Below are 26014 nucleotides of genomic sequence, written 5' to 3' on the forward strand. Positions count from 1 at the left end.
CCGCCCCCGCCAGGGCTCGGACCACGCGCCCGGGGCCTCGCTTTTATGCCCCCGCGCACGCGCGCTGCGGCCGGGGCGGAGCCCCAGCCCCGAGGAGCGGCGGCGCCCGCGGCCAAGGGTACCGTAAACGTCCGAATACGAGGGGACCCGCAATTTCAGGCTCTACCCGCTTTCTCCGGGGACCGGGAACATCGAAAGGTGTTGGGCCCATTTGAAGGTAGGGACTATGGGGACGTAAGCGAACTGGTCGGTGTCTACGTACAACATCGGATGTGTCGCATGCGTCCCGCAGCAAGTGCGCTCGTCGAATCGTCATATTTAATACGGCGCCCACTCCCCTCAGGCACGCCCCAGCCTCTCCCGCCTCCAGCTTCTCCAATGCCCCGGGGCTCTCCGCTTCGCTAACTTTGATTTAGGGTCTCGATGACCCACTAGAGCGTCCGCTGCAGGACCGCAATGCTGTGGTGTTCGTTGCATCCCCCGTGCCTAAGCACAGCGTCTGCCACAGTAGTAGGCTCTTAAACATTTAGGGAATGAACGAACGAGACACGTCCAGACCTCCCGGGCTTCCATCAAGGTCCTGTCCCTCGCACCTGGAGGCGCTCACCCCCGCCCACTGCCCCATTTAGTCCTCCTCACCGGGATAGGATTCTTCTCAAGGTAGCAAAGGTCCCCTGTGGGCTTTCCCTTCGCGTGCTCAAGCAGTAGGCACGTAAATTACACATGTCCCGCAGGCTTTCTGTCCAATCAGCTGCTCTGTTTTCTTGAGACTAAGTATTTATCTATAGCTCTGCCTTCAGAAGAAGCAACCGGTCTGTCGGCCAGCACAACCCCAGGCGTGTTGGTTCCTTAGTGTTGACAGGCGCGCAAGGATCTATCACCCCGTTTCCCAGGTAGCAACGCTACAGCATCCAGATTTTTCCCACAAGGGGCTCTGTTTGCAGATTGTTGGCATGTTTCGCGATTTGAAAATGTTGAAAGTTACACCTGCTTTTTGAGTGTGTATATATTGTGTGTGTGTTGGGTTTTATTGCTGTTGTTTCAGAATCTCCCAGATTCCCAGGGGAAATGGGTAAGAGGTAAAGGTGTACAGGTGCAGAGGCAGATGGAAAGGTGACAAACAGGACCCGGCATGCATGGGTGGGGAGCATCCCATCTTTGAGGCTCAAAGGTCTCTGAGGTGCAGGGAGAAAAGTTGAAGAAGCCATTGATTTGTAGTAGTTAGGCAGAGTCATCAGCAGCCAGGTTCACACCAGATTTCGGGGAGCTGGCGAGGGTTTCCAGTGCTCCCATTCCTGTTCTGTCCCAAGGTTGTGGCAACACCAATGACCTCACAGGATTGCTCCACCAAGGAGCAGAGATCCTGAAAGCATTCAGAACAGGGCATAGCACACAGAAAAGCTCAGCTGTCAGACCTCTTTCCCTTGTGAAATTTCAAGTCTGGGTCTTAAAATTATTCAGAAACCTTCAATGGCATATCTTGTCTGCATCTGTGGAAGCCCTCAGGGCTGCCTTCCTGGTGACCTCAGGACACCCTGCACAGACTTCCTTTCCCTCCCTATCTCCTTTCTGAATCTGACTCATCCTTTGCTCCAACTAGAGTCGCAACTCCTCCAGAAAGCCTGGCCCGGAAGCTTCAACCCAGGGTTTTCCCCACTGATGAGGTTTTAGCATTGATACCACCCACTCTGGGGCTCCATTATACATCTGGGTCTGGGACCCTTTCCTGCCTTGCTCTGTGCTCTGGAGAACACCCTGATTTTCACACACCTCATCTTCACCTACTGCAAGTCTGTGGGGTTCTTCCATAGGGCAGCCATGGCACACCCCTACTTGAGGTTACTGCATGGCTCCCCATTGCTCCTGCAGCCAGACTTGGGCTGCTTCTTTTCTGGCTTTCACTCAAATGTTCATTCCTCCACAAGGAACAGCCCCTTCCTCTCCTGGGCTGACTCCACCTCACTCTCAGGCCCATGCAGAAAGGTTTCTGGCTCAGGGAGGCTTTTCCTCACCTGTCCCAGATGAGCCTTCCCTGTGAGCTGCCCTGCTGTCTTGTCATCCCCACCAAGCTGCAGGGTGCTCGAGGTCAGATAGGGGTGGCAGTGGAAGGGTACTGGCCCATGTCCACATGAAAAACAGCTATGGGGATTTGAGAAATCTAAGGGAGCAGTTTGTGTTCAGCCTCACTGTCCTTCACAGTCAGGGCCCCCCAAACACCCACAGGTCCTGGAGCCCACCCTACTGCTCTCAGAGAAGGGTTGGTGACAACACTGGACCTCATGTCATCAGACTCCGCGCCCAGTGAGTGTGGCACTCTGAAGCGCAAGAAGCACTATCCCTCCCCTGCTCAAGTGCTGACAGTTAAGAGATTCAGCATCAGCTTCACCAGGAAATCCAGGTAAGTCATACGTTAAAAACAGAAGTAATACTGGAGAGCTAGGTGTATTTGTCATAATTAAGTCATGGTCTCCCGGAAGGAATACGAGGAGGGGAAGCACCCAGATGGCCCTGAGGGCCTGGCCAGGTGCCCCCAGGGTGCAGTCACAGGTAAGGCTGGTCCTTGGACAGCTCCCACCTCTTTATTGGAGGAGCTGGCGACACGGCCTTCTTCTCAGTGGCAGCTGCAGCAGGGCTAGAAGGGGAAACAGATGTTGGTTAGGGCCCAGTCTCCCAAGACCAGCATAGAGGAACTTGAGGGAGCCCACACCTGTACCCACCAAGAACATGTCTGCTGAGACTGTGGGTCTGTGGGCCAGAGTGAGGGTGTTTCAGAGTCCCTAAACTCCTTGCTGGGGGCTGACCAGCCCCCTTCCTGCCCAAGCCCCCATGTGAACCTCCAGCCTGCCTGGCTCCTGAGCTCAAAGCCAGCCATAAATATATAAATAGCTGGGCTTTTCCTCTAGCACCCCTTCTCACCTGTGGCCCCAGGTGGACAAGTACTCCATTCCTGTTGCCCCCTAACAGGATACTGACAGAAGGGCCGAGCAATCAGGTGATGTGTGCCCACTGCTCTTTCCTCCCTTGGGTGCTGAGCACTTGCAACATGGCAAGCACTGTACATGCCCCAGAACCCTGCTAAAACCAGGCCTCAGTCTAATGAGGCTGACAGTCGAGTAAAATTGACAAATACACCACTTGGGGTGCCTGGGTGGCTCAGTCAGTTAAGCGTCTGACTTTTAGTTTTGGTTCAGGTCATGATCTCAGGGTCCAGATAGCAGGGAGTCGGCTTCCTCTCTCTCCCTGTCTGCCCCTCCCCCTGCTTGTGCGTGCATGCATGCATGCACAAGCTCTCTCTAAAATAAATAAACAAGTCAAGAAAGGAAAGGAAAGGAAAGGAAAGGAAAGGAAAGGAAAGGAAAGGAAAGGAAAGGAAAGGAAAGGAAAGGAAAGGAAAGGAAAGGAGGAAGAAAGGAAGGAAGGAAGGAAGGAAGGAAGGAAGGAAGGAAGGAAGGAAGGAAGGAAGGAAGGAAGGAAGAAAGAAAGAAAGAAAGAAAGAAAGAAAGAAAGAAAGAAAGAAAGAAAGAAAAAAGAAAGAAAAGAAAGAAAGAAAGAAAGACAAGACACCGTTTGGCCCAGAGTGAGCCCCAAGGAGAGACACTGTGGCAACAAATCCAAGGCAAATGCCTCCTGAGACACCTAAGCCCTGGGCACCTAGGGCCAGAGACGCTTGCACACACAGTAAGCAAAAAGGGAGAAGAGGCAGGCGGACAGGCTCTCGCTGTGGAAGAGACTCCCAGGAGCAGAGGCTCCAGGGCTTCCCATCATTCCAGGAGTCTGAAGGAGCAGCCTCCCTAGGAAATGCAGGCATCCCAGGGGCAAGTGACGGGGTCTGGGGGAACTGGGTAGTGTGCCATAGTCTGGTGCTGGACTCTGGAGAATTAGAAGGTCACAAGGACACGATACCGACCATTCACTGAGTTCTAAACTATACAGCAGGCCTGGCCTGGCCCTGTCACCTTACGGATTTTGTCATACTGCAAGCCCACCATCCCTGTTTTACAGATGAAGAAACTGAGGCTTGAGAAGGCTGAAACAACTGGCTGCAGACCACACAACGAACTGGCTGCAGAGCCCAGACTCCACTGGGGTCTGAGCAAACTGGTTTGAAATCCTGCCTTTGCTACCCACTGGCTGTGTGACTCAGGCATGTCAGGTGGCCTCTCGGTGCCTCGATTTCCTCTTCTGCAACAGGGGCCATCACTGCCTAACTCGTGGAGTAACTAGTAGGCAGGCACGGTGTTGACTCCGTTCTAAAACCTTATAAAGATTAATTATGAAGATTAACCTTCATAACAACTCTGGTCTAGACTAAATGTTTGGTCTCTCCCAAATTCTTGGGTTGAAATCACAACCCTGGGTAGCCCGAGTGGCTCAGCGGTTTAGCGCCGCCTTCAGCCCAGGGCCTGATCCTTGAGACCCAGGATTGAGTCCCACGTCAGGCTCCCTGCATGGAGTCTGCTTCTCCCTCTGCCTGTGTCTCTGCCTCTCTCTCTTTCTCTCTCTGTTTCTCATGAATAAATAAATAAAACCTTTAAAAAAAAAAAAAGAAATTTGGGGGTATTTGGGGGTACAGAACTTGGAAGGTGATTAGGTCGTAAGAAAGAAGCCCTCATGAATGGGGTTAGTGCCCTTTTAAGAAACCCTAGACACTCCTTCCTCCATGTGAGGATATAGCATGAAAATGTCATCTGTGAACCAAGAAGAGAGCCCTCACCAGACATGGAATCTGCTAGCACCTGAATCCTGGACTTCCCAGCCTCCAGAACTGTCAGAAGTAAGTTTCTGCTGTTTATAAGCAACTGCAGTCTACGATATTGTCATAGCAGTCAAGTGGATTGAGATAAACTCCCTAAAGTAGATACTGTTATCATCCCCATTTACATAAGAGATAGCAGGGATGCCCGGGTGGCTCAGTGGCTGAGTGTCTGCCTTTGGCTCAGGTCATAATCCTGGGGTCCTGGGATTAAGTACTGTATCAGGTTCCCCATGGGCAGCCTGCTTCTCCTTCTACCTCTCTCTGTGTGTCTCTCATGAATAAATAAATAAAATCTTTATATAAAAAAAGGCACCTGAGGCCAGGGACCAAACTGGGTTTTAAGGGGTCTGAAGATTTATACAATTTTTTCTTTAGGACACCTGGCTGGCTCAGCCAGTGGAGCATCTGACCATCTGACTCTTTTTTTTTTTTTTTTTTAATTTTTTTTTTTTAAATTTATTTATGATAGTCACAGAGAGAGAGAGAGAGAGAGAGAGAGAGAGGCAGAGACACAGGCAGAGGGAGAAGCAGGCTCCATGCACCGGGAGCCCGATGTGGGATTCGATCCCGGGTCTCCAGGATCGCGCCCTGGGCCAAAGGCAGGCGCCAAACCGCTGCGCCACCCAGGGATCCCTGACCATCTGACTCTTGATCTCGGGGTCATGAGTTCAAGCCCCATGTTAGGCATGGGGCCTACTTAAAAAAAAAAAATACAATTCTCTCTTTAAGACCACAAAGAAAATGCAGGGTGTGTGTTTGTGTACATACATACATACATACAAACATTAAGGAATACTCTTCAGCCATAAAAAAGAAAGAAATCCTCCATTTGCAACATATATGGGCCCTAAGAATACTACAGTAAGTGAAATAAATCAGACAGAGACAAATACCGTAGGATCTCACTGAGGTGCAGAATCTAAAAAAAAAAAAAAAAAAAACCAAAAAAAAACAAAGCAGGATCCCTGGGTGGCTCAGCAGTTTAGCACCTGCCGTCGGTCCAGGGTATGATCCTGGAGTCCTGGGATCAAGTCCCGCATTGGGCTCCCTGCATGGAGCCTGTTTCTCCCTCTGCCTGTGTCTCTGCCTCTCTGTGTCTCTCATGAATAAATACAATCTTAAAAAAAAATGCAAAAAAAAACCAAACTCATAGATAACAGAGAAGAGACTGATGGTCACCAGAGGCAGGAGCCAGGTGGGGGGGTAGGTGAAATGAGTGAAGAGGGCCAAAAGGTACAAACTTCCAATTATAAAATAAATAAGTCCTGGGGATGTAACGCATAGCATGGTGGCTGTAGTTAATAATACTTTTTTTTTTTAAATTTTTTTTTTCAATTTTTATTTATTTATGATAGTCACAGAGAGAGAGAGAGAGAGGCAGAGACATAGGCAGAGGGAGAAGCAGGCTCCATGCACCGGGAGCCCGACGTGGGATTCGATCCCGGGTCTCCAGGATCGCACCCTGGGCCAAAGGCAGGCGCCAAACCGCTGCGCCACCCAGGGATCCCAATAATACTATATTGTATATTTAAAAGTTGCTAAGAGGGGCCCCTGGGTGGCTCAGTGGTTGAGCATCTGCCTTTGGCTCAGGTCATGATCCTGGGATCCTGGGATCGAGTCCCGTATTGGGCTCCCTAAAGGGGGCCTGCTTCTCCTTCTGCCTGTGTCTCTGCCTCTCTCTGTGTGTCTCTCATGAATAAATAAATAAAATCTTTAAAAAAATAAAAATAAAATAAAAGTTGCTAAGGAGTACATCTTAAAAGTTCTCATCACAAGAAAAAAAACGTGACTCTGTGTGTGGTGATGGATGCTAAGTAAACTTACTGTGGTGATCATTTTACAAGGTACACAAACATCAAATCTTTACATAGTAGTATGCCCGAAACTCACATAATTGTTATATGTCAATTATGCCCTGATTTTTAAAAAAAGTACAAAATTACAAAAACACCACCTGCACTTCTCCTGGAGCCCTTGAAGCTTCATTTGCAGGAAACATACCCTGGCTGAGCCCCAAACCCTATCCTGGGGTGGGCGGGGATTAAGAGTTCTCCTACGAAGAAAAGCCCCCGCAGGGCAGTTCCTGACATAGTTGATATTCAAAAATGGGGCCCTGAAAAGTACAAGGAAGAGAAAGGGCTGGTTTCAGGCCAGGATGTCCTCACCTCTCTGCAGGCTTGCCTGGCGCCAATACCTTCTTCGAGGACATGATGACTGAAGGCGGCACAGCTTCCCGGCGGCCATCGCGAGTGCAGTAGTAGTTGCTGGAGAGCTTGTGGCTGGGGCCCACAGGGAGCTTGGGAGGAGGCTGAGTTCTGAGGGGAAAGAACATCAGCATTAAAGCTAACAGAAAGTCACTTTTTAAAAAGGATTTTATTTATTTGAGAGAGAGCACACGTGCATGTGCATACACGCACCAGGAGGGAGGCAGAGAGAGGGGGAAAGAGTCTTAAGAAGACTGCGCTGCACTGTGATGGACACAGCACCCCACATGAGGCTTGACCTCACAACCCCAAGATCATGACCCACCTGAGCAGAAACCAAGAGTCAGACGCTTAACCAATGAAGCCACCTAAGTCTCCTGATAGAAAGTCACTGCTGGCTGGGCTGGCATGGGCCTGTCACTTCAGTCACTGGGCGGCGGGCTAGGGGAATCCCTTGGAGCTCTGTCATGGGTGTATGGCTAGGGAGGATCTGAGGCCCTGAAGCAGGTAGCAGTCTCTGTTTTGATGTGAAAGTGCTGGAAGGCAAGGCCTAAATATACTCCAAATGTGACCGGTATGGAAGACCTTTTCTGAGGCTTCTCAAGGAAGGGGGCAGCCCAGACTGGACACATGTGGAGGCCAAGAAAAATTAAGGTCATTCCACCTCAAGTTTAGCATTAGCACAAGTACAGCCATCTTAGGTCCCTGGGAATAAGAGCTGAACTTTACAAGAAAAACTGCAGAATGTCCTAGGCAGGAAATCCCATATTGGAAAGACAATAAAGCTCAGAATGCCCCCAACAGAGAATCCCATATCAGATCTTAAGAAACTCCCCCACCCTTTCCCCCATATTGGAATGGAAAAAATTCCTCCACCCCTTCTGAAGATCCCCTAGACCAACCCATAAAAAACTCAGCTGTAACCCACTTTGGGGTCCAAGTCCCTGCTCCGCTGTGTCGGGTATACTTGGACCCAAGCTCGAGCTTGTAAATAAACCCTCGTGTGTTTGCATCAGTGTCGGCTCCTTGGTGGTTTTTCGGATTCGCAATCATGGGCACACCACACACAGGTCTGTTCCCACCCACTGTGGCCCAAAGCTTGCATCTGGCCTCACTTCTACCTGCAGGAGCTCCAGAAATGAAGAGGCCAGGGCCTGAGACTCTGCCCACCTCATACACAGTAGTCTCAGTGTATAAACACTTGGGCAACAGCTCCAGACTTAACTTATTCTGAGGGTCTTTGTTCCAAAGGCCAGGCTACAGAACTTCTGGGTTTCTAGTTATCTCAGGAACTCTCTGAAGAACCCTGCTGGGATCAAGGCTTATTACTCAAAGAGCACATAGTCCTCTGAGGTCTCTGCATTTCCTGCCACCTCCCAGTCACCAAAGCTATAAGCAGAGCTGGGGTGGAGGTGGGGGTGGGTGAGTGAATAGAGAGCTCTGTCCTAAGTTGGGCTAAAATCTGGGGTGTATTTACAAAGAAGCCAGAAGCTTAAAATGGAAACGCTAACCTCAAAACAAAAGAGAAGCCTCTCTGGAAAACATAGCAGAGAAGAAAGGCAGAAAAAAATAGGAGAAATCATAAAATCACTGGGTTTTCATTGAAGCAGGTTTTAAAATAACTTGTTTGGTACCTGTTTCGCCAGAACTTAAGTTTTTCTTAAAACAAGTGATAGCCGTTGTATGAAAAAAAAAAAAAGAAAGAAAGAAAGAAAAACACATAAAAATATAATTTAAAAATTTAATATTAAAAGCAGTATCCTGGGGCAACTGAGTGGCTCAGTCAGTAAAGCATCTGGCTCTTGGTTTCGGCTCAGGTCATGAGCTCAGGGTCATGAGATCGAGCCCCACATCATGCTGTGCATTTAGCGTGGTCTGCTTGAGATGCTCTTTCTCCTCCCTCTGTCCTTCCCTGACCCCCTTCACACACACACCTGCACTCTCTCCCTCACTCTAAATAAATAATAAGATAGAGGGGATCCCTGGGTGGCTCACTGGTTTAGCGCCTGCCTTTGGCCCAGGGTGCGATCCTGGAGTCCCCGGATTGAGTCCCACATCAGGCTCCAGGCATGGAGCCTGCTTTACCCTCCTCCTGTGTCTCTGCCTCTCTCTCTCTCTCTCTCTCTCTCTCTCTCTCTCTCGATCATAAATAAATAAATAGGGATCCCTGGGTGGCGCAGCGGTTTAGCGCCTGCCTTTGGCCCAGGGCGCGATCCTGGAGACCTGGGATCGAATCCCACGTCGGGCTCCCGGTGCATATGGAGCCTGCTTCTCCCTCTGCCTGTGTCTCTGCCTCTCTCTCTCTGTCTCTGAGGCTATCATAAATAAATAAAAATTAAAAATAAATAAATAAATAAATATTTTAAAATAATAATAAGATAGATACATAGATGATAGATAGATAGATAGATAGATAGATAGATAGATAAAAGCAACATCCTGGGGCACCTGGTTGACTCAGTGGAGCCTGTGACTCTTGATCTCCAGGTTGCAAGGTCAAGCCCCACATTGCATATAGATTACTTAAAAATAAAATCTTAAAAAAAATGTTTAGATAAGCACACTTTTAAAATTTTATTTATTAGAGAAAAAGAGAGCTCACAAGCAGGGGGGAGTAGAGGGAGAAGCCAACTCCCCGCTGAGCAAGGAGCCAAACGCAGGACTCAATCCCAGGACCCCGGGGATCATGACCTGAGTGGAAGGCAGACGCTTAACCGACTGAGCCACCCAGGCACCCAAAAATAAAATCTTAAAAAAAAAAAAAAAAAAAAAAAAGGAAAAGGGAATATCCTGAGACCCTCCCCCCAGTGGGCGTGGCCATAGCTTCCCACCACCCCAGCTGAAAGGTAAGAACCAGTGCGCAATGGACACACATGAATCACTAGGGGGCGCCGCCACCCTAAGGACGGTGGAAATTTTATAAAACCGTTTCCTTAACTGGCCCATCAACTACCCAACATAGAAAACAATTTAAAATTTCTGATGTTTACAATGCGTTACAACGTGTAGGTATTCACATAAATTTGGTTATTCAAACGCTACTTGTCTCCCTCTGGTGCTGATCCTCAATGGCTGCCTTACCTCTGACTTCCAATATACTGCTCTCTCTTCTTTCCTCAATGTTCCGGCCACACTGGCCTCCCTATTTCTGGTTCTGTCGGCCTCAAAAGCCTTGGTGCGTACTGTTCCCTCTATCCAGAATGTTCTTTCAAGAATTACCCTTTGGCTCCTGCTTATTATTCAGGTGACTCAAATGTCAATGCCAGGAAGAAAAAAACAAAACAAAAAAAAAAAAACTTTCCTGACCACATGACCTGAGTAACCCTCCAGCTTACTTAATTCATTTTGCCTTCAGAGCATTCCAGAATGCTTTTAACCTGTTGCATTCATTTCCCTACTATGTTTTTCTCCTCCTAGAACTTGAACTCCGTGATAGGAATGAGGGAAGGGGCTTGTAAATATTGAGTAATTTTTGCACATAAGTGAGTTTGGACTCAAGATACTCCTGGGCTTAAACCCCAGCTGTTACTTCGTAGCTTCTGAGTGACTTTAAGCAAACGATTCTCTCTCTGAACCTCCAGTGTGTGCGTGTGTGTGTGTGTGTGTGTGTGTGTTTTCACCTGCAGCTTGGGGATGAGAACACCAACTGGCAGGGCCACACACTGAGGACTGCACAGCTACATGATCCCCACAATGAATTCATGTGCAACCTGACTGTTCCAAGAGCAGCTGGCTCTGGGTACAGGAAAAGGTAAAAGCAAACCTCGGCTTCCACAACCTGCCGGGGACCGGAGGCAAGCTTCCGGCCCAGCGCACTAAAGGTCTTAAAAGAATACGAATTTTGTTCTTGATGCAAGAATAACAGGACAAGGCCGGAGTGTGGGCAGCGAGCGGGGCTTCCTCACCGCTTGGCGATCTCCTGGTAGCGCAGCTGCAACTTCGCCTGCAAATCGTGCTGTGGGAGGAGAGGAAGGAGGTCAACCCTCAGGGCACCCCAGGAGAGGAGAGGAGAGGGCGAGGGAACAGGGCCATCCCGGAAGGGGGGGTGGGGCAGAAGGGAAGGTCGGAGATGGGCAGTCCAGTACAGGAAGAGGAAAACTAGGGCCAGGGCCACAAGGTACAGGGCTAAGAAGGTCCTGACAACTAGGCAGATCTCAGGCCAGAATGGGTCGAGGGCCGGGGCGGAGGTGGGTGCGTCGGCTGAAGGAGTCACGAGTTGGGGGTCCCCGGCTGAGACACGGGTTCCAGCCTAGGGGGACCTCGGCACTCAAAGCCTCAGGCCCAAGGGTGCACGAGGTAGGGGACTAGCGGCAGCGGGTCGAAGGCGCACGGAGCCCACAGCCCCCGCCCCCGGTACGGCCCTTTCCTCCCCGCGCACCCCGGATGCCCAGTTCCGCAGGAGCCGGATAACGCGAGTGGCGGACGCCATCTTCCGTTTGCGCTGAAGGGCGCCGATGACGTCCTACCGCGGGGGATGTTGGGAAGAACGTTCATGGTCTCGCGAGAGCGGGGGAGGGGGCGGGGCCGGGGCGTAGTATAAAGGGTCTTCTCGGAGCACGTGACCCCTCTCCGCCCGACCGCCGCCGCGCCGCCATCATGGACACGAGCCGTGTGCAGCCCATCAAGTTGGCCAGGGTGAGGTGGGGGGCCTGAGTTGGGGACGAGGATGGAGAGATGGGGTGGGGGGGTCGGATTGCCCAGGCCTGATCCCAGCTTCTCTCCACCAGGTCACCAAGGTGCTGGGCAGGACCGGCTCGCAGGGACAGTGCACGCAGGTGAGCGAGCGGGTGGGGACGCTCGCGGGGTCTGAGCCCTGACGACTCCCTGGCCGGCCGGACCGTGAGAACCGGAGTCCCCTGGATCCCAGGGCTCCCGGAGTGCCCCGACACCCCACGAGGGCCCTGCCCACCGGGCCTGAGATCCGTGGACCTCGCTTCCCGGGCCCCGACGCCCCTCCCCGTGGCTTGGCCCATCCCAACCACCTCTTTGTGGCTCGGTGCCCGACCGAGTGTGCTCCGCTCCCGAACAGGACCGGAGCTGCAGCTGCCCCTCCCGGTGGCTGCTGTTGCCGCTCGAGAACGTCGTTCTCCACGACCTGCTCTTGCGTTTCTCTTCCGGGCGCGGCTCTGCCTCCCATACGCAGCCCCCTTTCTAAGTATTTCCGAGCCGGCCCCAACACGTCCCCTGGATCGAACGCCTGAGCGCCTGGGTGGCTCAGTGGTTGAGCATCTGTCTGCTTTCGGCTCAGGTCGTGATCCCGGAGTCCTGGAATCCAGTCCCGTATGAGGCTCCAACAAGGAGCCTGCTTCTCCCTCTGCCTGTGTCTCTCTGCTCCTCTCTTTGGGTCTCATGAAGATCATAAGATCTTCCCAAAAAGAAGAAATTCTGTGCGACTGACCCTAACTGCTTCATGTCCTCTTGGTGGGGCCCGTAGGTGCGCGTGGAGTTCATGGACGACACCAGCCGCTCCATCATCCGCAACGTGAAAGGCCCCGTGCGCGAGGGCGACGTGCTCACGCTATTGGAGTCAGAGCGAGAAGCTCGGAGGTTGCGCTGAACTTGTAGCTGGTGAGTCCGGGATTGGGGTTGGAAGTGTAGAAAGGGTTTACGGAGATTTGCAAGACAGGGAAGGGACTTGGGCAGTTGCTGGGTTGCCCTCCCGTATCTCATGTTTGGGTCTGTTTACAGGGTCCTGGATGTCTGGGTCGACCACTTGGCTCACAGGGATGATCTGCGATTGTTAATAAAGCGTTTATGTTGTATGTAAACTTGGGATCTTGTCTGGCTGTCACTAGGCTTATAGTATCACTATTCTTCCAGGGATCCACTCCCACTCTATCCTCTGGTGAAGTGGGGGGAAGGGGAACTATGTGTATGTGTCCCCAAAACAAGACATGAGTTGAGTTAGTAATGTTTTATTCTGAAAGTGGGTCTTGTCATCCAAGCTTTTTTCTTGGCCCAAGGCTAGTTATCTGGATGACTAACCCTGGCCCCTGCTGTGTCCCAGAGGCTGGGGTGGTGGAAGGAACTAACTCTCTTCTCCCAATCCAGATCCAAGGTGCCAGGCTGGTCACTGAGGCTGGGGGTCTTCTCTGTGGTCACTGCATTCTCCTTCATCAGGCACATCAGGGGTGGACTCAAGAGGTGACTGGGGAGAGAGGTGGGGACGATGCTAGGGTTTCAGCCCCCTTACACACAAGAATACTTAACCTGATGGAGGTCTTGTTCCTTTACACTATGGTCCCACTTAGGGGGAACCCCATCTTTTACAGTGAAACCAGACTGCCTGGTTTTGAATCTGTCTCTGCCCCATCTGACCTGGAGGGAAGCCCTTGACCTCCATGTCTCCTTGCTCACATCTGTAACAGGAGAGTGCAGGATGGGCAGGCTGATTGGATGAGTTTAATAAGCAAGTACTGAGAACAGCCTGGCACTTGATTTTACACTTGATCTTAGCCAAAAGGCTGAGAAGCAGTGGCACTTGATTTTAAAAAGAGAGTAAGCCTTTCTCCCTTAGAGGCAAACTGAGTGTTCTCCTGGCTTGCAGGGAACTTGCGCCCCACTTCCCCTCCGTGTCTAATTTTAAAGGATCCCTTATTCCTTTGTGGAAGCCTCCCTGGGGGCAGTAGCAGGCTCCACTGACAAGGTCTGAGCCAGGTCTAACAGCTCTCTTTTGACCTTAGGTCACTTCCCCTCTGGAGACTTCAGGCTCATGACCTATAAAGTGGGGAGGTGTGTCTCTCAGGTATTTCGCAGGTTGGACATCAAATCCCAGCCACATGAAAGAATTCAGACTCAGGTTCCCCAATCCTGCCTGCTTCCCTAGGGGATGTCTTCCTGGGGCACACTTGGTATCATCTCTGAACCCAACGTACAGCTGGGAGGCTTTGTTTCTCTGGGCTAGGGGCTGCACTCACCAGGGGATCTGGCTGGCCCGAGGTCAGGTGGGCATGCAGCAGAGCAGCCACCTCATCCTGCTCAGCCTCCAAGGCAATGGCCAGGGCACTGGTGCCCTCCTGAGGAACAACAGTGACAGTCAAGTCCTTGAATCCATGCACAGGTCCCCTGCCATCCCCACCTCAGCCCCATGGTGGCTCACATTGTCCAGGAGGGCCGGATCACACCCTGGCTGGGCCAGCAGCAACCGGACAGTGTCCAGGCGCCCGTACTCACTGGCGCACATCAGCGCTGTGGCCCCATCTGCGTCCTGTGCATTCACATCAGCCCCACATGACAGAAGGGCTGCTACCATGTCCTGGCGGCCGTGGCTGATGGCCAGCATGAGGGCTGTCTGTCCTGTCTGGGGAGTGAGGAAGAAGGGGACACGGCTGGGGAGGGTTCTGGAAGAGAGGTCAGAGACCAACCCAAAGTAGAAGGGACGGACCAGACCACCACCAGGGAAGAAATGCCCACGCACCTGGGTGGCCTTGGCGTTAACATTCCCCAGATGGAAGAGTCTTTGAACCACAGCCATGTCCTCTTCTCGCCCCACAGAGGTGAGCGCAGCCAGCATGAGGGCTGAGTAGCCAGCCCGGTTCTGGCGGTCAATGTCGCAGACCCCTGGACAGTGGAGGGGTCAGTCAGCCAAGAAGGTGACACCCTCAGCCCAACCTGGTTTAACGCTTCCCCAGACTCAGGTTTGCCATCAGTGTAATGGGGGTGGTTACTGGGTCATGGATTTTCCTGCTCCCTTTGCCTCCCAGGTTCTCCCGGGGAAGAGCCACACAGCTCCTGGCTCAGGTTCTGCTCAAATTTCTGCTCATTTCCAGTTGGGTTAGAGACTTGGTTTGGTTTTCTGTTGTATCCCCCAATAACTAGAACAACACTTAGCACATAGTAGGTCCTCAGTAAACTGACGTTCCTATTTTTGTGGCTATCACCCACCATTGTGGGCCCCCCGCTCCCAAGAACTAAGTCCATTTAGGGCACCTGAGTGGCTCAGTCAATTAAGCATCCAACTCTTGATTTTGGCTCAGGTCATGACTTCAGGGTTGTACAATTGAGCCCTGAGTTAGGCTCTGTGCTGGAAGTGGAACTCAAGATTTTCACTCTGCCTCTGTCCCTGTCCCCATCCCTAAAAAGAGTTCTGTCAACTGGTCTACCCTAGTGTCCAAATCTACCCATTTCCATGCAGATCAAGAGAACTTTGGCCTAGTCACCTATTTAAAACCCTCTCACCATCCCCCATTGCTCTTGGAATATAGGCCCTTGTCCACGGCTTTCGAGGCTGTCCTCCGACTTTTGTCCTTCTGGAATCCTTTCTCCAAGGCTGTGTTACAGATGGAGTTGTGTCCCCACCAAAAGATAAAGTCCTACCTACCCTGTACCTATGAATGTGACCTTAACTGGAAATAGGATCTTTGCAAATGTGATCAAGGCAAGGTCGTTATTGTAGACCCTAATCCATAATACTGGTGTCCTTAGAAGAGACACAGACACACAGAAGACCAGTGAAGACCAAGGCAGAGAAGAGAAGCTGCCATCAGCCACAGGATGTTAAAGTTTTCAGGCAGCCACTAGAAGCTAGGAGAAAGGCATGGAGCAGATTTCTTGCTCTGAGCTCCTGAGAGGGAACCAGGCCTGCCAACCTTGATTTTGGACTTTGGGCCTCCTGAACTACAAGAAAACGAATCTCCATTCTCTTAAACCACCACATTGTCCTACTTTGTTACAGCAGCCCAAGGAAAGGAACACTGTGGTGACTGTGACCACCCCTTAAGCACTGGCTCTATTTCCTCTGGGATCATCTGTTACCATTCTGGCCCCCTCCCTCACAGCACCTACTCCAGGCACAGTTACTAGAGCGACTAGGCTGTTGTCTCCCATGATTCAGAAAGTTCCATGAAGCTACAACAGCTTGGGGAGAGGTGCACAGTGAGGGACCTGGGACTTGGATCAGGGTCATGGAGTGGACGCCCTTTAGAGAGGACTCAGTGGGCTAGGAAGAAGAGGGATTAAGTGGTATCTAAAGGGGGGGGGTTCCCCTGGTTGTACGGCATGCTCTCTAGGTGTTCACTGCTTCCACAAGCTTCTGTGACTGGTGGAATGTGGTGAGGGGCACACAGAAATAACCAGAGTGGGGTCTCTGCAGGCTAGCCAGAGCACCCACCTATTTTCCCCTACCCCTCCCACCTGAGGCTTTCCTAAGCCAAAGGATCACCCCACTTCCTACCCTGGTTATGTTTTATGGTGGCCTTTATCCCTATTTGTAATTATTTCATTTTTTCCTTGATGTCTATTTCCACTCCTCCCCATAGCCCATGAGCTCACTGCCATAGGTTCCTGAGAGCTTGCTCATTCCTTCAACCTGCACTTGAGGGTCTATTGTGTGCAGTTCTGGGGCCTGCAGGGCAAGTGGGGTGTGAGGGCAATGGGGAAGAGTTTGAAAGGGGACATAAAGGAGTAGTTAATGGCGAAGGGAGAACAAGAAAGCAAGGGGGCAATGGGGGGCCATGAACAACAGACAGTGGTCCCATGAGGCCCACGGGCTGCTAGGGCCAGGTGACTGGAGAGCTGAAATTTTGGGGGGGTAAGAGCCCAGAAGACACTATGGAGGCGTGGATCTCCGGGTGACCTTACAAGTGGAAGGCTGACGTAGGGCAGAGGTCAAGGTGACAGGGTTGGGAGCAGGGTGTTAGGAATGGAGAAGCCTGGAAATGAGAGCGATGCTCCACAAAGATACTGAAACTGGTGAGGATTCACCTGCAGGGGAGAGTTGGCCTGGAGCTAAAATGGAAGACCCATAAAATCTTTTTAAAAGGGGAGGGGGGCAGCCCCGGTGGCTCAGTGGTTTAGCGCCACTTTCAGCCCAGGGCATGATCCTGGAGACAACCCAGGATCCAGTCCTACGTCAGACTCCCTGCATGGAGCCTGCTTCTCCCTCTGCCTGTGTTTCTGCCTCTCTCTCTCTCTCTCTCTGTCTCATGAATAAATAAATAAAATCTTTTTAATAAATAAATAAACGGAAGACACAGGAAGAGTGATTGGAGCTCGAAGGAAGAAGCCTGAAGAAGGGACAGAGGGAATTGTGGTCTGATCAGCGAGAGGCTCCAAGGTACGGCTGAGGGAGGAAGGGGAAAGGTCTGGAGGGGAGATGAGGTCCAAGGATACACAGCCACGGCCAGGCCCTGCGTGCCAGGGAGATGAAACAGCCCCTGCATGGGGAGCACACTGAGGACTCAGGGCCGGGGGGTGGGGGGGGAACAGTGGGTAGGCTGACATGGCAGCAAGCAGACAGGAGCAGAGGGAATGATCCATGTGAGAACTAGAAGGCCCATGGCAAGGTCTGGGGAGTGGGGGTGGGGGTTAAATGCAAGGAATAAAATGGGTCAGTGAAGCCTTGGGCTTCCTGTGACAGCCGAGCCTGCTCCCCCAGTCACTGAAGCCCCAGGCCTGGGCCCCAGCCCCCTTTAAGGCAGGAGATGCCTTGAATCATGCCTCATGCCCCCTCCCAAGTTCTAGCGCCCGGTCCAGCTCAGAGCACCTGTGCTCTTCCCCAGGTCACCAAGATCTTCAGGGATGGGACAGACCTGTGTTTGGGGGCAGTGGGGTCGGGGAGGGGACAGTGGGAAGCCTCCAAGGGCAGGCCCCAGCAGATGCTAGCCCTGAAGAATGACACCCAGGAAGGTGTCAGAAGGGCTCTTGGTGGTCAGCGTACTGCCCACTGTCCCCTCTACTGTGAGTCCCACAGGGAAAGTAGCTGTACATGGGTGGCCCACCCCCACCCCAGCACTACTGGCACCCAGTAGGCTTTCAACACCCATGTCTGTGAGCTCAGGAACACCTGGGTGTGGGTATCTCAGCTCCAGAGGGGGCAAGTTGGGGCAAGGAATTAGCTAGCAGGGGGCAGGGCATAGAAATGTGTAAAATTGAGTCAATGCAGGACATGGGGATGGAAGACAGGGCACAGTGGCCCAGCCCGGGAGAGTGGTCAGAGCCCTGACCAGTGGGTATCTCTCCCGCAAGCCTGGAGGGGCAGGTGGCTGGGTATCGGGGCCCAAGAATGAGGTGAGTGCCAGGACTGGAGATCCAGGGGCACAACGCACACGGTGACCACTGACTGGTCTCCTCCTGAGTGCCTGGCACTATTCTACACCTGTGATCACAGCTGCCCAAGGTGGGGGGTTGTTGCATCCCCATTTCCCAGATGAGGAAGCTAACTAAGGCTGGTGACACTAAGTAATTCCTCTAAATTTAGGCCTACCAAATTTTAAAAGCAGGTATTCCGGCGACCCTGCAAAGTGAGAGGCAGAGCTCCAAGTGGAGAGGGCTGAAGGCCCTTGGCAATCTGCCCAGGACACAGGGATCCTGTAACCCTGGAGGAAGGTGCTGACCGGTATCCAGCAGCAAGCTCGAGATAGCCAGGTTCCCGTGGGACACGCTGTAGTGCAGGGCTGTGTTTCCGTTGCCATCGGCCAGGTTCACCACGTGCGCCAGGAGCTCGGGGCCCAGGCGCCCCACAGCGCCCAGCACCCCAGCCACAGCCTCGGCCTGGGAGCGCCGCTGGCTCGACACTCGGAACCACTCCTGGGCCACCAGGCGCGCGGCGCCCTGCGGGGAACATTAGAAAGGCGTCAGAGATGGTCCAGACTGTGATGTGCGTGTTGGGGGGGGGGGGGGGGATCTCAGCAGGGGAGGAAGGTCCCGGGAGGCCGCGCCTTTCGGAGGAGGGCGAACAGCCAGTGAGGGTCCCAGGCTCAAGGCACAGGAGTCCTCTCCTCTGGGACTGAGCCTGTGAGAGAACCTAGAGTGGAGGAAGGCGGTGACCGCTCGCCTTTGGGGAGTTCGGGGGTGCGCCTGGGGCTTGGGGCGCACCGTTCTGGGGAAAACGGAAAACTTCAGCGCTGTCCCTGGGCGGAGATCCCTTTGGAGAGCCTGGGACCAGTAGAAGTGTCGGCGCCACGGGGTGGAACCTGGGCCCCCCACCCCAACTCTGCTTTTCCTAAGAGGGAGTGGGGGGTGCCCGATGGGGCCCACGGCTGCACGCGGAAAGGGCTCTCGCTGGCACTCACGCCGTCGCGGGCGACTCCGCGGGGCCGGCTCAGCTGCCGCTGCAGCGCTGCGCACGCCTCCCTCAAGCGCGGGCTCAGCTCACACCTACCAGGTTAGGCCGGGAGAGGCTCAGGAGGGGTCGGGGTCGGGGTGGGGGTCGGGTGGGGGAGGCGCGGCGGGCGGCAAAGAAAGCCGCCGTCCCAATTCCGGGTCCCTAACTGCGCTCACCTGCCCTGCGCACCAGGCTGCGGTTCTGCCTCCGGCTCTGGCTCCCGCTCGGGATCCAGGACGTCCCCGCCACTGTCGTCCCCGACATCCCTGCCGCTGTCGTCCCCGGAGGAGCTGCTCCTTGGAGGCTCGGCGGCGCCGTCCTCGCTGTCGCTGTCACTGTCGTCCTCGCTGGACGAGCTCTCGTACCTGGGGCGGGGTGAGAGGCTCCCTGTGGGCTCGTCCTCGCGTCCTGAGAGCTGGGCGTGGCTGTCCCCACTTTGCAGAAGAGGAAACCGGCTTTCCAAGGCCGCTCCGCGAGTCCGCGGCAGAGCCAGGATTCAAACCCCCGTCTCCGTCCCTGCAGGCGCCGCCACGGGGAGGGGGAAGGTGCTCACTCGCCGTTCAGGACTCCCACAAACTGCAGGCTCTTGGGTCCGGGGCTGGGCTGGGCGCCGGGGGTACCATCTCTCCTCTTCATGATGGATTTGAGGATGCCTGGCGGGGTCGGAGGAGGGTGCTGAGCTCGAGTCCAGAAGCCATCAAGCCACGGCTCAGGCAGGGATTGGGACTCACCCGCGGGGGCCACGGCTCTGTCCCCATCCGTGGGTCCCGACGGGTTCTCGTGACTCGGGCCGGAGGCCTCGGCGGGGGTCTCGGTCTGTGTGGCCTTCGCGGCACAACCCCACTGGGTCTGGGTGGCAGCCTCGCGGGGCTGGGGCTGGGGCTGGGGCTGGGGCTGGCGCTGGGCCTCCGCAGCCGCCGCTGCCTCCGCCTCGGCAGCCTCTCGGGCCTCCTCCAGCTCGCGCAGCCGGCAGCGCAGGAGCTCGCTCACCCCGCGCTGGTGCTCCAGGCTGGCGCGGAGCAGCTCCAGCTCGCGCTCGGCGGCCTCGGGCAACCCCAGCAGCGCCTCGGTCACCCACGCGTCCGACTCGAGGGTCTCGGGGGCCGCCTCCACGCCGGCCTCCTGGGTCTCCGGCTCCGCCTGGGCCCTGGCGTCTTGGGTCTCCGGCACCGCCTGGGTGCCAGCGTCCCGCGTCTGCGGCGCCGCGTCGGGGATCCCGGCTGCGTCGGGGACCTCGAGCGCGCCCTCACCGCGCCTGGAAGCCGGCCCGTCGGGGCCGTCGGCCCAGGGGCCGGCCCTGGCGCGGACGCCGCGCTCGGAGGTGGCGAGGCGCTCGGTGAGCCGCCGCAGCTGAGCTAGCTTGTCCGGGCGCGCCTCGGCCTCCGCGTCGGGCTCCGGGAGCCCGCGCCCCGCCAGCAGCCGCGCCTTCTCCGCGCGCAGCGTGCGCACCTGCTCCTGCAGCTCGGGCAGCGCGCGCGCCTGTTCCTCGAGCTCGCGCAGGCGCCGCAGAGCCGCGGCCATCTGCTCGCGCACCAGCTGCAGCTGCGCGGGCCCGGGGGAGGCGGGGGCGGGGGCGGGGTTGGGGGCGGGGCTGCTGCGGCCGGACCCCCGCGGGCTGCGCGGGACGGCGCGGCCGGGGCTGGGCGCGCGCTCGTGCGCCTGCGCCAGCTCCAGCCGCCGGCTAGTTTCCAGGAGCGTGTGCTCGACGCGCGGGTTGCGCGCGGGCACGCGCGGCGACAGCAGGAGCCCCGAGGGCGCGCCCGGGGAGAGTGCGCCCGACGCTCCTCCGTCGTCGCTGGCCAGGGATTCGCTGGAGGTCCAGGCGCCCGGGCTGCGCGCACCGGCCAGGCCCGCCCGGGGTGCACGGGGGCGGCGCGCAGGCGGGGGGCCCGGGGCGCGGCGGGGGGCGGGGCCGCGCTCCAGCTCCTCCACGTACTTGAGGAAGTCCAGGTCCAGGTGGAAGCCGTAGGGCGTCTCCACGGAGTAGGGCGAGCTCGGGCTGCGCGCGCCCGCGGTGGGGCCGGGGCACAGGCGAGGGCCGCCCAGGTCTGCAGGCATGACGGGGCGGTCAGGCTGCGGGAGGGGGGCGACCCGGGAGAAACTGGACAAGCGGAGCGCGTCCCCCACCGCCCCCACGACAGCCCCGCGCGGCTCCACCTGCACCAAACCCTGCACACCTGCCTTCGCGCATGCGCATGCCCGAGGACCAAATGCTTCTCTGCACCAGAGTCCTGCAATCCCACCCTTACTGAGCACCTGCTATGTGCCGAGCACTTTTCTAGGCGCTGGGGACACATCAGTGAACAAGACAGACAAAACCCTGCCCTCTTAGCGGAGATAAATACACATGATCATTCCAAAAGGTGCTTAGGGCTAATAATAATAATAAGATGAAATACAGGATAATTGGAGGAGGTGCGTGACTTTGGCTCTAGTTGTCAAGGCAAGTTTCCTGCGGAAGGGACTTAAAAGTTAAGCACTGAAATGACGAGGAGGAAGCAGCTGGGGACACAAGGTTCTTAAAAGAAAACAGCCAGAGCAAAGGCCCTGGGACACAGTGAGCAGGGTGGACTGGAGTAACAGCAGGGTGGAGGTGAGAGTGTCAGGAACAGAGTGAAAGAAGGGAGAGGCGTAGGAGAGGTGGGGGGGCAGATTGTAGGGAGCCTCCCGGGTTGCAAGGAGTTGGGATTATATTACACGCATTAGGGCACCATAGGCAGGGTTTAGCAGGGCCATGACATTATCTGATGGACGGTTAGAAAGGGCTCTGTGGCCACATGCAAAAGAGGGAACCACAGGGCTGTGTCCATGAATGGGCACCAAGTATCAATCCAGACACACACATGTATCCCACTTTGCACACTCACCGGGCAGGTTCTGATTCAGGGCAAACTTGGCCATGTTTCCTGGAGTAGCTGCCAGACACACCCTGGAAAATGTCCCCAGAGGGGGTGAGGTTGGGGCCGGCCCCATCCCTCTGGCTGTACCTCTGGAGTCAGCTTGGATTCTAAGTAAGGAAACAGACCCCCACCCACCCTCCCACACACATCTGTCCTGTCCTCCCTGCTCCCTCAAGGGGCCTTGGAATGTTCGAATGAACGAATATGGGCATCCCCAGGTCCAGGCCTCAGCCCGCTGGGCAGGAGGAGGCAGGAAAGGCATCAAGAGAAGAGAGGGGAGTGATCAGAGAACAGGAGTGAGGGGGCGGGGAAGGGTTCATTCCAGACCTGCTGTTTTCTCAGTCCCAGGGCAAAATTAGAAATTGGTGCTCAAAGGGATGAGGTGTGAACCTTCAGAAGAAGGTGAGAGTTGGAAGCCCTTCATGGGCTCATTAGAAATTCATCTGGTCAGATTCTGCATATTAAAAAAAAAAGAACAAAATAGGATCATTTGAATTCTTTTTTTCCTTAGAGAAATACAAACAAGGGACGTCTGGGTGGCTCAGTAGTTGAACGTCTGCCTTTGGCTCAGGTCATAATCCCGGGGTCCTGGGATCCTGGGATCAGGCTCCCCACAGGGAGCCTACTTCTCCCTCTGCCTATATCTCTGCCTCTCTGTGTCTCCCATGAATACATAAATAAATTTTTTTAAAAAGAAAGAAATGCTGAGGATCCCTGGGTGGCTCAGCAGTTTAGCACCTGCCTTCGGCCCAGGGCGTGATCCTGGAGTCCCGGGATCGAGTCCTGCATCGGGCTCCCTGCATGGAGCCCGCTTCTCCCTCTGCCTGTGTCTCTGCCTGTGTGTGTGTGTGTGTGTGTGTGTCTCATGAATAAATAAATAAACTATTTTTTTAAATCTTTATTTATTTTTTATTTATAGTCACACAGAGAGAGAGAGAGAGGCAGAGACACAGGCAGAGGGAGAAGCAGGCTCCATGCACCGGGAGCCCGACGTGGGATTCGATCCCGGGTCTCTGGGATCGCGCCCTGGGCCAAAGGCAGGCGCCAAACCGCTGCGCCACCCAGGGATCCCTAAATAAACTATTTTAAAAAAAGAAAGAAATGCAAACAAGATATAATTTTGCATCTGAGATTTTACCAAGTGGCTTGGGAGAGCCTTGTGGGAATGATGGAGAGGCACCAAGGATGCAAATTAATTGATACCTGACTCCCTAGGATGTCTCGAGTGGAGTGCCACAGGGTTCTGCTCCTGCCTTGTAGAGCCTGTAGAGGAACCATAAGCACCCAGGTTGTCAGAGCTGTGGCTGTACGCAGGGCTGGGGGCAATCTTCAGGTAACATGATGGAGACTTGAAGAAACTGAGGGACATTGGGCCACATCTAATGTGATATTTAACAAGGACAGTCGGAAAGCACAGGGTAGGAAAAATGGGGCTTCGAAGAGCCCACATGAAAAACCTTTGAGGAAGGGAAAGCAGCTTGTCTTGAATGCTTACTGCATACCCTGCCTGATTATGCAACCCCCATACAATCCTTTGAGGTAGATACTATCATTCACATTTTCCAGATGGAGAAACTAAGGCACAGAGTGACTAGGACAACTCCCTGTGGGAAATGCCCTCACACTGGGCTCTGCCTATCTTCTGGGGACCTCTTGCCCCCCAGCCTCTACCACCCAGGTGCCTGCCAGACCCAACTGTCCTCTCTATGACCAGTGGCTCAATGTGCCAACCGCGTGGCAGTCTTTGCCATCGCCCCTTCCAGCCTCCTGCACTCATGATGACCACCTCCATGCCTGACACCCCCTGCTCCACTGCCTCTCCCTGCCTATGTCCAGGCTATGTCCCTAAAACCTCCCTCACCCCACCCCAAGACAGTCAGGGCCCCGCCCAGTCCTGAAGCAGCTGTTTCCCGTCCCTTCACACCGGCTGAGAGGGGCTGGCCAGCAGGGCAGCCAGTCATCAGGGAGGACAGCCAGTGCTCTCACAACTTGTTTTCAGGAAACTGTCAGGGAAGCGTTGTGTTGTGGAAAAAACCTGGGCCGATTTAGGGGTCCAGGCCTGCCTCACACAGCTGGCAGTGTGACTCAATGGGGTCAGCCCCCTCCTTTGGTGACCTGGCCACACCCAAATCCGAGGCTCTAGGAACTCAGAAAAACAGCTGTGGACAGCCAAGACCCAAATCAGCTAGAGCAGCTGGACAGAGAAGCTGGCCTGAGAAATGAGTGCCCCAACATTGGTAAATAACAACAACAACAACACTTTTGTGATTCACCATGGGCCAGGTTCTATTATAAGCAATTTATGGGTATGGACTTAAAAAAAAAAATCTTAGCTAAAAACTCTAAGGGAGTTTTTCTTATCATTACCCTTTACCCTACTGCACAGATGGAGAAACTGAGACACAGAGCTATTAAGTCACCCGTCCAAAGTCACATATAGGCAGAGGCAGGATTTAAACCCAGGCACAAGGGATCCCTGGGTGGCCCAGCGGTTTGGCGCCTGCCTTTGGCCCAGGGCGCAATCCTGGAGACCCGGGATCGAATCCCACATCGGGCTCCCGGTGCTTGGAGCCTGCTTCTCCCTCTGCCTGTGTCTCTGCCTCTCTCTCTCTCTCTCTCTCTCTCTCTCTGTGACTATCATAAATAATAAATAAATAAATAAACAAACAAACAAACAAACAAACAAACCCAGGCACATTTGCCAGTGTCTCTGCAGCGGCCACCCACTTGATGGCCTTCTAGAAACAGCTCCCCCCTCCAGGGCAGGGGCCGAGAGCCCGAGGGGGTTCATCCCTCCCAGCCTGCATCCCTGGCTCTCCCTGCGTTTCCCCAGTGGGGGAAGAAGCCGGCCCACACCACGGCGGCTCCAGGGGCTGCGGCCTCAGCGGAGTGGGGGTGCGCCCTCCTCCTCTCCGCTCCCTGCGGGAGATGCTGGCTAGATCCGATCCTCTGCCTGAGACCCCCTCATTAGGCCGTCAGAGCCGACGCCATACGCCCCCACTCCCGCCCCAGGGACTATTTCGGGACTCGGAGTTGTGATGAGGGAACCTGATGGGTGGGGGACTCGGCGGGCAATGCGGCTCCCGGTCCTGGGAACGGGGGTTCTTGCCGGCTCGAGGCCCTGAGCGGTAGCACCCCCTAAAGTTGGGGCGGGATTCTCGGCCCCCTGATGAAGGGGGAGTGGAGGCTGATGATGGTAGGAGGGGGAGGTACTCAGGGACCCCTACCCCCAAAGCACACACACACCCCAGGACGGCCTCGTAGAGACAGAGCAGTTTCCTGCAGGAAACGCCGCCGGGCGGTTCCATCCGCTCCCCATTGTCTGCCGGCCCGGGGGCCGTCGGTTCCTCCCCCCAGCACCGTTTCCGTATCACCCCCCCACACACCCAGGTCCAGAATGAGGGGCTGGAACCGGGTCCCCAGGCTTTCCAGGAGCGACGCTGGGAAAACCCCGGAGTCAGATGGGGCGCTAGGGGGCGAACAAGCCCCCGACTTGGCTCCTAAGGGCGGGAGGAGGGCGACCTCGGGAATCCGGAGCCCCCTACTCTGCCCCTGCCACCTGGGGCGCCCGGGGTGGGAGGGGTCCCAGGAGAGGACCCGAAGCCCGCCCCCTCGCCGGGCGCTGAGCCCGCAGAAGGGCAGGAGGCGCAGTGCCCCTTCCCGGGACGTCCCCTAGAGCCCCCCAGAACCCCCATCTGTGGCCCCGAAAACTGGCGCTTTACCTGAAGCCGCAGCCCCCGCCGCGCCCGCACCCGAGCCCGCCCCCTCGAAGCTCGGGGACGGGTTATCAAGGCCTCGAGCCTAACTGATGGCCACGCCAGCCAACCGGCGCCCGAGGCTCTGCGAGCTGTCCAATGAGGAGGCGAGGTGGGCGGGGCCGGGCCGGGCCGCGTGGGGGGCGGGGCTGAGGGCGGGGCCTGAAGTGCCGGTTCCCCGCGCCGGCTGCAGGGAGGAGGAGGGAGGGAGCGGGGTGGGGGCGGAGGGGAGCGGCCAAGTCCCGGCCAGCGCAGGACTAAGGAGCTGGAATTGATGCTCTGGGCGCTAGGGAGCCGTGGAGAGGCAGCTGGAGACTAACCCGGTGAGATTTGTGTGCTCGGAAGCTCCTTTGGGT

General features: G+C 55.2%; 3 protein-coding genes across 4 annotated transcripts; 1 reads left to right on the forward strand and 2 right to left on the reverse strand.

Moving 5' to 3' along the window:
• Positions 1 to 2423: 2423 nt before the first annotated feature.
• Positions 2424 to 11447, reverse strand: NDUFA7 (NADH:ubiquinone oxidoreductase subunit A7). The gene is made up of 4 exons (XM_038567496.1): positions 11339 to 11447; positions 10866 to 10915; positions 6922 to 7071; positions 2424 to 2632 (listed from the first exon to the last, which is right to left on the reverse strand). Exons 1-4 carry the CDS (start codon positions 11387 to 11389, stop codon positions 2542 to 2544), a joined length of 342 nt encoding a protein of 113 aa, XP_038423424.1. The 5' UTR covers positions 11390 to 11447; the 3' UTR covers positions 2424 to 2541.
• A 37-nt stretch (positions 11448 to 11484) lies between these two features.
• Positions 11485 to 12728, forward strand: RPS28 (ribosomal protein S28). Its single transcript, XM_038567497.1, has 4 exons — positions 11485 to 11595; positions 11688 to 11735; positions 12395 to 12528; positions 12649 to 12728. Exons 1-3 carry the CDS (start codon positions 11557 to 11559, stop codon positions 12515 to 12517), a joined length of 210 nt encoding a protein of 69 aa, XP_038423425.1. The 5' UTR covers positions 11485 to 11556; the 3' UTR covers positions 12518 to 12528; positions 12649 to 12728.
• A 131-nt stretch (positions 12729 to 12859) lies between these two features.
• KANK3 (KN motif and ankyrin repeat domains 3) lies at positions 12860 to 25719 on the reverse strand. 2 transcript variants are annotated; one of them, XM_038567492.1, is made up of 13 exons: positions 25626 to 25719; positions 23107 to 23166; positions 22231 to 22357; positions 21871 to 21932; positions 19735 to 21051; positions 19557 to 19656; positions 19180 to 19368; positions 18972 to 19056; positions 18294 to 18510; positions 14378 to 14520; positions 14060 to 14260; positions 13878 to 13976; positions 12860 to 13108 (listed from the first exon to the last, which is right to left on the reverse strand). In XM_038567492.1, the coding sequence occupies exons 4-13, from the start codon at positions 21902 to 21904 to the stop codon at positions 13031 to 13033; spliced, it is 2463 nt and encodes an 820-aa protein (XP_038423420.1). In that variant the 5' UTR covers positions 21905 to 21932; positions 22231 to 22357; positions 23107 to 23166; positions 25626 to 25719; the 3' UTR covers positions 12860 to 13030. The 2 variants fall into 2 exon arrangements, with proteins under 2 accessions (XP_038423420.1, XP_038423421.1); XM_038567493.1 differs by lacking the exon at positions 23107 to 23166 and having other exon boundaries at positions 25626 to 25680.
• Between the last annotated feature and the right edge of the window lie 295 nt (positions 25720 to 26014).

The sequence above is a fragment of the Canis lupus genome, chromosome 20 (assembly GCF_011100685.1).
Source record: "Canis lupus familiaris isolate Mischka breed German Shepherd chromosome 20, alternate assembly UU_Cfam_GSD_1.0, whole genome shotgun sequence".
NCBI lineage: Eukaryota > Metazoa > Chordata > Mammalia > Carnivora > Canidae > Canis > Canis lupus.